General features: G+C 38.9%; 1 protein-coding gene across 1 annotated transcript; it reads right to left on the bottom strand.

Moving 5' to 3' along the window:
• Positions 1 to 565: 565 nt before the first annotated feature.
• On the bottom strand, positions 566 to 9525 carry EIF1AX (eukaryotic translation initiation factor 1A X-linked). Its single transcript, XM_062600629.1, has 7 exons — positions 9300 to 9525; positions 8581 to 8664; positions 6927 to 7030; positions 5388 to 5438; positions 4408 to 4489; positions 4212 to 4303; positions 566 to 1914 (listed from the first exon to the last, which is right to left on the bottom strand). Exons 1-7 carry the CDS (start codon positions 9313 to 9315, stop codon positions 1909 to 1911), a joined length of 435 nt encoding a protein of 144 aa, XP_062456613.1. The 5' UTR covers positions 9316 to 9525; the 3' UTR covers positions 566 to 1908.
• Positions 9526 to 9757: the final 232 nt, after the last annotated feature.

The following is a 9757-nucleotide window of genomic DNA, read 5'->3' as shown; positions in this document are numbered from 1 at the left end:
GCAAGTATAAATTCTGTAATACCTGTCTCTTCAGTAAACATTCATCATGATTTAATCATTAATCTTTCTGCTAGCACAAATAAAGAGAACATATACCTTCTGCTGTTGGATCTCAAAGCAAATTTTGAGTTTTTAAGCTATTTTCAGAGCTGTTTATAGACTGTTTAGTACACTGAGAAAAACAATAACCTAGGAAATGGCTTATAAACATTTTCCTGAAACATTACAGCTTTTCTGTTTGTTTGCAGTTGAACTGTACAGATGGTCACATTAATTTAATACACTTTCAGATCAGTATAGTAAGAATGTTATGCTAATAGTATCTTTTCCCGGTATTTAGCAAGTCTTTACAACAAGTACATAAACCTCAGGAAACACTTGGCAAAATTACTTAGTACTAAGAAAAGATCAATATCTCTAGAGTAAGATGCCTGATCCATATAATAATAATAGAAACTGCAGTAAAAAAAGGAAAGAGAAGCCATTTTCTTAAATGCCCTTGAAGTTCAGATCTAGTAGAGAATTCCTCCTTAAAAATCACATAAAGCAATGAAGCCACTCCATATTTAAAGCCATTTTGTTTTTATCTATTGGGGGAGTCACTTTACATCGTACGAAAAGACTGTATAATCAATACAAGTGTCAAGAATCAGATTTTTATGGCACAAAATAGTTTTCTATTAACCTGTCTTCAGAGTTGTTAAATACATAATTAAAGAAATAGAAACTAAGGCTGCCACAAAATATTTGCACAATGATGTTAGTCTTTATTCAACTTGTTAACTGACTCCTCCAGTCAGAAGCTGGAGAACAATCTTTCCATTAGCTTGTTTCAGTGATTAATTCTGGATGAAAAGATCCTTTTCCTAAATTTGACACAAATTCAATTTCTCATTCATATTGTTATTCAGAATTCACATAAACTTTAATGTTGTACCTTACAATGTATGGAATTAAAGATTAAAATAAAACTCTACTTTTAACATAACCTTTTCTATAATGTAAAAATATTCTACATGTTTAACATATCAAGATTGTTAAGCATTCACTCTGGGGAAAAACTATTTTATGTATGTTTCAGTACAAAACCAACTGTTAACCTTTTGCATTAAGGTGTCTCTTAAGTTGGGTGCCACCCAGTGTTCGTCTTCTGCAACTACAGCTTAGCTACTGTACTCAAAATACAGAAAAGCTATGCATACAAGATATTTTTAACAACTGAAAATTTGAGATGCTGCTTACTTCTTATCTTCACTTTCCCCCTACCACTCCTCTGTGGCAAATTTATATCTCTGAAATAATGAGTGTTAATTATCAAAATCAGTATAAAAATAGCAGCATGCTACTAGACATGAAAAGCAGATTCTTACATTATGAATTTAAATGCAGATTTCTGCCTTCCTTTTATATTATCAAAATCTTTTCAAAGTTAACATCAAGGCAAGGGGTATAAGGACAGACACTGCATAGTATGATCTGATACTAATCTGAACTGGGTATTTAATCAAAATCCATGATAATCACAGGGTAAACAATTTTTATTTCAAAATACAAGTTTAACTGGAATTGTAGTGATGAAAGAAGAGGGAAGAAGGCAGTCTTTTACAGCCCATGTCACTGTATCTCGCTTACATCCAGAGGTAAAAGCTCTAATTGGTGAAGAAACAAAATATTTGTGGCATTTCATTTAACCTTTGTGATAATCCAGCATTATCCATTTCTAAAGAAATATAAATACTTTAAAACAAACATTGAAAATAAATCCTTTTGATGTAACAAACTACACTCTTTACCGAGAATTTTCAGTCTTCTTAAAAGAAAGGGACTTCACCCAAAAAATAATCGAAATATCAATGTAGAACAATCCTTGGAGGAAAACTGTTGGAATGTAAACCTCTTTGTTCCAATTTAGATCTGAAAAGTAAAAAACAAAAGACTCATTTGTAGTCATTTCACATACGTTTGTTATCCAGCAACTCTCTTTAAACTATTTTAACTTAAAATAGGAGACCTCAAAATCACAGTAGTGTTTCTGCCTCAGCTCATCTCCCATTTTTTCCAAAATGCGAACAATTACTCTTCTCCTACATCCTAACCAGTACAGACATAGTTAAGCCTACAATTCTCAAAATCAACACACAGAACTGAGTTTAAGGCAAGCTTCCCAAAGTACTTGTCTATTAAAATGAACCCAGTGGCAACATGAACAGTTTTCAAACTATTCTTTCAATATAAACTACTAAGGAAAAGTTCCATCAACTCTCTCATTTTAACTACGACTTTGGAGCTCACAACTCATTCAAAGTAGATCAAGATGATCTTCACAGAACTTACTTATACTTTATCTCTGTATATGCGTTCCTTTATTAAGGCATATTATATTGCATGGCTGACAAACTTAAACAGTGTTAGCTGCACAATTCAATACATTCTCCCACACAGAGTTCTGTTAGTTTGCAAATTTTATTCTTTTGATATTCCTAGAGCAACCTATGATTTTTAACATCTTACAATAACTTCATTATTAAAAGCATGCAGTACTAAAATTTTTAACTTCAGTAAGCTAAACCTCAACCATTGGCAGGTCCAAAGTGCTATTTTAAGTGTCTGAAGAGCAATCTTCAGACACTATCATTTTGAAAATGTTTTTTCGAATGCACCAGATACTGAGAACCTCAAAAAGGTAAAAATAATGTCACAGCATTTGAAGTGAATTAGTCGTATTACCCACTTGGAGAAAGGACTAAAAAGATGAAGAACTAAAACACAGGAATACACTTAGAATGATCTATCCAGTTAAATTGACTCACTGGCTCAGTAAGTTACTACTTACCCTCTGAGCCAACAGACCCTGCACATATTCATCCTCCAATCCTCACAGCAGATTCTACTTCTGCATTTTAGTATATAAATTTGAATTATAAGTAACGATTTTACTATTGTAATTTGGATTAAGTGTGTACAGGGTCAGTTACCACAGTTTAGTGATAAGCAGTATCACAGTCGACTCTGACAATCTAAATTCAGGATTACATAATGTAAGTAGCTGCTAAGACTCAGCTTTTTATGATTTTTTTGTAATTCACAATGTGCAACAAAAATTGCAATTTAAAGACCCCCCCCCAAATCCCTCAGTTATTTCTACAGTTATTATTAGATGGTGAGCCTACTAAAACAGAGAAATCAGAAAGGTGAAATCCACACATATTCATGCAATTCATCAAAACATCAGTTATTTCCATTTTATCATTTGCTACATCTATATAACCTGTGACCTGTTCCAGTGTTTGGTGTCCAATGCAGTTTGCATCAACATGGTTTATGGCTCGCCTTGCTTGAGATAAACTGGACACATCTGCTCTGCATGGCAAGGAGGCAGACCCCCAAGTCCTTTTGCCTGCTCCCTCAAAGATCCTTCTAACCTTCCATGCAGGAGAGAGAAACGAATCCCACAGGTCTGGCTCTACCTTGCTGTATCATCTGCTCTACTTTCCATCGTGAACTTGTTTTGAGGAGTTTAAACTTTAGAGAGCAGTGCGGAGGGCTACATTCAATTCCTTCAGTATTAACACTGACAGTTACATCTGCGTACGTAGTCAGAAACTTTTGTAATAGCAACTCCTCACATAATATACACACACACATATGTGCATATCGATACAGAACCACTTGAAGGGCACTGCTATACAAGTCTGGGTCTTTGGGGCCAAATTATTTCAATGATTTTTTTTAAGCATCTGAAGAAACATTGTAAAGTTTGTTTTTTTTAGGTAGTGAGAAGATTGCTTTGTAGCTCACCATATTTGTGTTGCAATAACATGACACCAAGCACACACGCTTTGCACAGAAGAGAATGGTCAACTAGAACAGCCTTGCAGGAGAGAGGAGAGAATGGAGAGGTGGTATGCATATATCCATACCACTTACTGAAACAGGCCCTGGCTTAACCAAACTTCTGTCAGGCTTGTCTGAGGGAAACTGCTCAGCTGTTCTTCTCCAGAAAAGATTCTAGAAACTGATACAGTAGAAGAACAGGACCCTGGAGCAGTACAAAATACACTGTCATAAAAGGCTAAGAATAAAACTCTTAACCAGGTGAGATATTCTAAATATTAATATGGTATTTTACTTGCACTAAAACAATAAAGAACAGCTTACTGCCAAAGATGAGCACTTCAAGCATATGATATTAAATATATGTTTATACTTACGTCATCGATATCTTCATCATCATCTCCAATATCATCAAACTGGATTTCGTCATCATCCCCAGGACCAAATGTGTCTGTTTCATTGATTTTAGCTGAAAAATAATTCAGAGAAGTTAAGGAGTATACTTGTAACAAGTCAAGATTAACTGGATATTCTTGTCCAGGAACTCTCAATTTGAACTGAAAAGATTCTTACCATGTTCTGGAAGCTCCCCATATGCTTTCAGACTTCTAGCTTCATCTGCATTGTACTTTAGAATAACATCAGCCTTGTTATCCTAAGTAAGAATTTATTAAATTTATTAGTCATCTGTGAAAGCAGACTAGCAAACCCCATTATTTTATTTATATATAAAAGCAGTGTCTTGATCCTTCTTTTCCCACCAGTTCCTCTAATTCTGAAGCAAAAAATGCTTATTTGTAGAATATCTTCATTTCTTCTAGGCAAGATTTAATTTTCTCCTGTTACAACTAGCCTGAAAAGTTGTTTTATGTCTTTGAGATTAATCTTTCTTCAAAGACAGAGTGAGGTGTTTGGTGGTCCCTACAAAAAAAGTGCCACAGCTTCCTAGTTTTAAGCAGTTTAATATATGCAGTAATCTTAAATATTTTACTATTCTATAACACGTTTCAGAAGCAGAATCCAGCTTCTAACAACTGATGACACTAGAAAAACAGTCACATAAAGGCATTTACCCAATGAAAATTTGGTAAGTGTAGCTTTAAATTAGGTGAAATTATTCTATTTTTGGAATTTAAAGTAGAAACTAATCACTGATTAACTGACCTCTTAAAGTAAAAGCCTGAATACCAAGGCTCCAAGATTCTCATTACCACTGTAAAATGTTTGGTGCTTTACTCCATCTTCCTTTTATTACAAGGCCCAAATACCAGGCCTGGGAAAAAGAAAAGAAAAGAAAAAAAAAAAGCTCTGGCATGATGCCAGTAAGTAGCTTCACCCAAAGTCTCAGGGTACAATTAATTAGAAGAAAAGTGGAACCAGAATTTGTCATCTATTTATGACAAACTTACTGGAATTAAAAATCATTCTTTAGCATAATAAACACAAATCAGAAGAAAGTTAAATAGGAATTCCCTCAGCAAGCTGCTGTAATTTAACATTAAGCACAGCCATTTGTTGTAAATTCTTCTACGGTAAATTGATAAAATTTTTACCTGGTAGTCTCTTAAGCCCACCAATATAATATCAGATGTATTTATCCAAACCTGAAAGAGTAAACATTTGTTATATTCCAGGAATTCAACTTTTTCTCCTGTAATACTAAATTTAAGCACAGCATATTTAATTTTACTGAAAGACATTATACCTTTCACTACAGTCACCATTTCCACTTTCTAATCAATAAGCTGGAAATATCCAATTTCACATTTTAACAGCAAAACCAATCTCACAAATACTAAGCATGTTACAGAGCTAAGGTAAATCACATCCCTCTAGGAGCTTCTTTCCAACAGGATGGCTAGTTAGCTACAACTTTGGTGAAAACAGCAGAAACTGTCAGATGATCACTTTGTGAACTGAAACCCACAAGGGCAAAAAAAAAAAAAAAAAAAGCTGAGAAGAGGTGATGGACAAGTAAAGAACTCAAGAAACCTGAATGAAGTTGTTTCTAGTGACTATGCTAATCAGTCAAACCAAACCAAGAAACCTGCAAAGCAAGAAATACTAATTTAAATGCACAAGCCAGTTCTGTCCCATATTAGCTTGATTTTTTGAAGATGGAATTTAATTCAGTCAGGACTTCCTTTTAGGCACAAGGAATAGCTAAGGGATGCCTTCTGTAGTGAGAAATGAATTCTGCACCACCTAGCATTTATTTATGTATATCCATCACATTCAAGAGTTGAAGTGAGTGAGTGAAAGAGAATCTTTTTAGAATTATTATTTTTAAAGAATTGTATTAGCTCTTACACAACCTAATATTCCTATAATAATTCAGGGAGAAAAATATCTAGCCAATATCTCAATTTTGCCATAGCTGACACGTAAAAGGCTTTTCTTTTCAAGCATCTGACATTTCTTTGGTCCTTTTTACATAATGACAACGTTAGAAAGTGTAATTGATGTTTCTTTCCCATAAAATATTTGAAGTATTTTTGTGATAAGTCATTTACAGTCAAGAGACTATGCATCATCTGTTTATAAACAAAGCTATTATGGGTGTTCTTTGCGATGTAAAACAAGCCTTGAGTGACTTAAAGAACATGAGGTATACCAAACTTGAACTGAAATCAATCCAGTTCATAGCAGTTTAAAGTAGAACAGAGGAAAAATAAACCCCAAATATATGCAAAAAGTATAGAAAGTCTTCATTATAGGAAGCCTAATGACCCAAAAATTGGACTACTGACCCCTTCTGCAAAGTCATTTAAATAAGCATGGCTTTTAAACTGCACTATCATTATATTTCACATTTAAAGCATGACAGTGCACACTTCAGTAATTCAGATCCAATATAAATGCAATTTTAGGAAGCCCAATTAGTAAGATGTTTCTTCAATATGAAGACTTAATATTTCATAAACAACCCAAAAATATTTCCTGGGACACACATCAGAAGAGCAGCCCTTCACTCACAAGCTAGACTTGGAATCTAAAGGTTGCCAATTTTTGTGCTCAGACAATACAAAGTAATTTAATATTTAAAAAGTTTGAATACTACTTTTTTTTCTATTTAAATGCTTTAAGATTACCTTTTTTCTTAGTTTCCCTCTGATATGACATAACCTCTTCACACCATCAAAACATAATGCCTCCAGTCTTCCATTGCCTAACATCTTGATCACCTGGGCATATTCTGAAAGAGACAGTAACATACAGTAAAGCTTCTATACAAAGGCAGGTTTATGAAATGACCAGTAACTTTTGTCATTGCAGTCAAAATCTGCTGTAGTATTTTATAAAACACCAACAGCTGAGAGGAACTTTGATCAGCCATAACACAGGCTGCTATAGTTTTCGTATCATTGTTGAACATTTTCCAATGCTGCTCACCCTCAGTTGTATCCTTGCTTTTTTTCCCTCCAGAATGTTTACAAAAGACAACTTTACAGCTATCAAGAAGAGTTCTCAGTCTTACAGAGTTTAGAAGTTTATTACAGCACCACATCTGTTCTCCCCACTGACAAAATCTTGTGTATCACTGAGGCAAAAGGAGAAAGTGGCACTTGAACATTCATTCTGCATTCCCCCGATATTCTGAATCCCTTCTGCAGAGGTTCTACAGAGAAAACTCCTGTTCTTAAAAGGATGATACTCTCAGAAACTATCCGAGAGGCATTCCTGTACTTACCAAACTTCAACTGAGAACATGAAGCTTCTCCCTAAACCCCGTTCCCCCAAGCAACTCTCACATTGTATTCGATCTCCTTGCTTCACTTGCCTCAGTTGGAAAGGATTTTAAGTTTTATATGGGCATCAAAAGTCAACTCCTTTTTGCTTTTGTCACAGAATTATCAGCAAGAGCTTCAGAAATGCATTCAATCATCACATATGCCTTTAAAATGATGAGAAAGGCTCCAGTGATTTAAGTCTGTACCTTTCCTGTACATCCTTTGATTAATGCGTCATCTAATTAGTTAGCTGCCAGGCAAGTACTCACTTACATGCATGCTGGTACGACAACGTTACACACAAGACAGGGTGAGCCAAAAAACAGGTGAGATCACTGCCACCAACAGCAAGGGAGAAGGGAACTCTCCCGGCCATATACTCACAGCGCTTACTTGACTTGACAAGATTCAAATAAGGACCTTATCTATCGTTTCTGTTTTAATAGTTGCTAGACATCTCATTCCCAACTTCCCAATTAGTAAACTAATTCAACTAAATCAACAGAGAATGGTAGAAGAAGAGTGAGACATCCTTTTTTGCAGTGTTAGCAACTTCAGGGAGCTCACAAAAATATGCAAGAAATGATACAGTTAGTATAAAGCAGTAAGCAGGACTGAGTTAAACATCCAGCAACTACTGGCAACATTGACTTAGGTCACCTAAGCTAGCTGCTTACGGACCCTCACAGAGAGCAACTCAGAAGACTTCCACAGAACGTTTACATGTGGACGGCATGACACACAGCATCGCATTAAGGTCAAGAAAAAGCAAGCTTCATTCTTAACTGGTGAGTCTCCAAAACTTCCCATTTCCTAGTATCTTCCTCCTACACTCAATGTATCATTTAGAATTCAAATATAGCCCCAATAAGAATGCATCTTTCTATTCTATAATAACTTTGTGTTTCTCAGACACCCATACACGTTTGCTTTCTGGACTAACATCCAATGTGCGTCAATTCCATACTGGACTGAAAGCACCAGCATTAATGGCTTATTGCAGTTAAAAACTCACCTTGCCCGTCCTCCTTGAACACCAGTTCTCTTTTTTCTGATTCATTCTCATTCTTACCTCGCCGTCTATTTTTACCTCCTTTGCCTAAATTAAGGGGGGGGGGGGAGGAAAGGAAAAGAAGAAAAAATGTTACTACCTAGTTGGTTACTACCTATAATTACAGCGAATGAAATAATCTATTAGACCTGGGGGAATTTCTGTCCTTGCTCTCAATATGGCAGTTTTGAGAGTTTTATCCAGGCCTAGACTATTTTCTTATGCTTAAGCATTTTTAGCTCTACGTTTTTAACTGACCGAGTAGCGGCGCGCCTGTTACGAGATCGGAACCTCCACCGCTAAAGGCTTCCTGCTCGCTCGGGAGTGACAGTGGCTTTCAAAAGGGATATGCCCCCAAATCTCCATTTTCGGTTCTTGTGGCGACTACGACCGAAGAGCTCCAAGCAGCGGCGGGGCAAACCGGTGCTCACAGCCAACAAAGAACAGCGGAGGACGAACCCGAGCGCTTCTCGCGGCGCCGCGCCCCGGCACCAGGCCGCGGCGGCGGCTCCCACGTGAGAGGCGGCAGCGGCGGCGGCGCGCGGGCAGCGCCGCTCGCGCCTCCCCAACGGCCGCCCGCGCCTCCCCAACGGCCGCCGCCGCCGCCGCCTGGACCCAGGGAGGGGTCGCGGCCGGCCGGCCGGGCTGCCGCGGCAGGCCCGGGGGAGGAGGGAGCGCCTCACCTTTATTCTTGGGCATGGCGCCGGTCGCTGCGCAGCGAGGGGGCTGCAGGCAGGGAGGGCGGTTGGGGCTTCACGCTGCTCCTGCGAGGAGGAGGCGGCAGCGGAGGAGGAGAAGGAGGCGGCAGCGGCGGCGACAGTAGCGCGCGGCGCGAGTCGGGCCGGGGTCGGGGCCGGGGCCGGGGCTGCGGCGGGCTCGTGCGCTGCGGGCGCTGTCGCGGATTTCCCCCCTCCCCTCCGACAGCGCCCCTCGGCGGGCGGGCGGACTTGCGGCCGCCGCGCCGCGCCGCCCTGCCGCTGCCGCGCCTGCGCGCCGCCGCCGCGCCTGCGCGCCACTGGCCGCCGCGCCACGCTCGGCGTGGAGCCCCTCGGCGGAAAGGCATCAATGGGCACGGCGGACTGCGGAGGCGGGCGGGAAGGGGCGGGGGAGGAGCGGCGCCGCGCCATTGGCCCGGCCTCTG

Source organism: Rhea pennata, chromosome 1 (genome assembly GCF_028389875.1).
Source record: "Rhea pennata isolate bPtePen1 chromosome 1, bPtePen1.pri, whole genome shotgun sequence".
Classification (NCBI taxonomy): Eukaryota; Metazoa; Chordata; class Aves; order Rheiformes; family Rheidae; genus Rhea; species Rhea pennata.
This window is presented reverse-complemented; position numbering and strand designations above follow the sequence as displayed.

Bases quoted from the DNA above. Each gene is read 5' to 3' on its own strand.
- EIF1AX (XM_062600629.1), bottom strand. The intron at 7,031-8,580 runs GTGAGTTTTTAA...TGTCTCTTTCAG, and splicing joins GTTCAAGGAGGACGGGCAAG to AATATGCCCAGGTGATCAAG. The intron at 5,439-6,926 runs GTAATCTTAAAG...TTACTCTTTCAG, and splicing joins GAGGGAAACTAAGAAAAAAG to GTTTGGATAAATACATCTGA.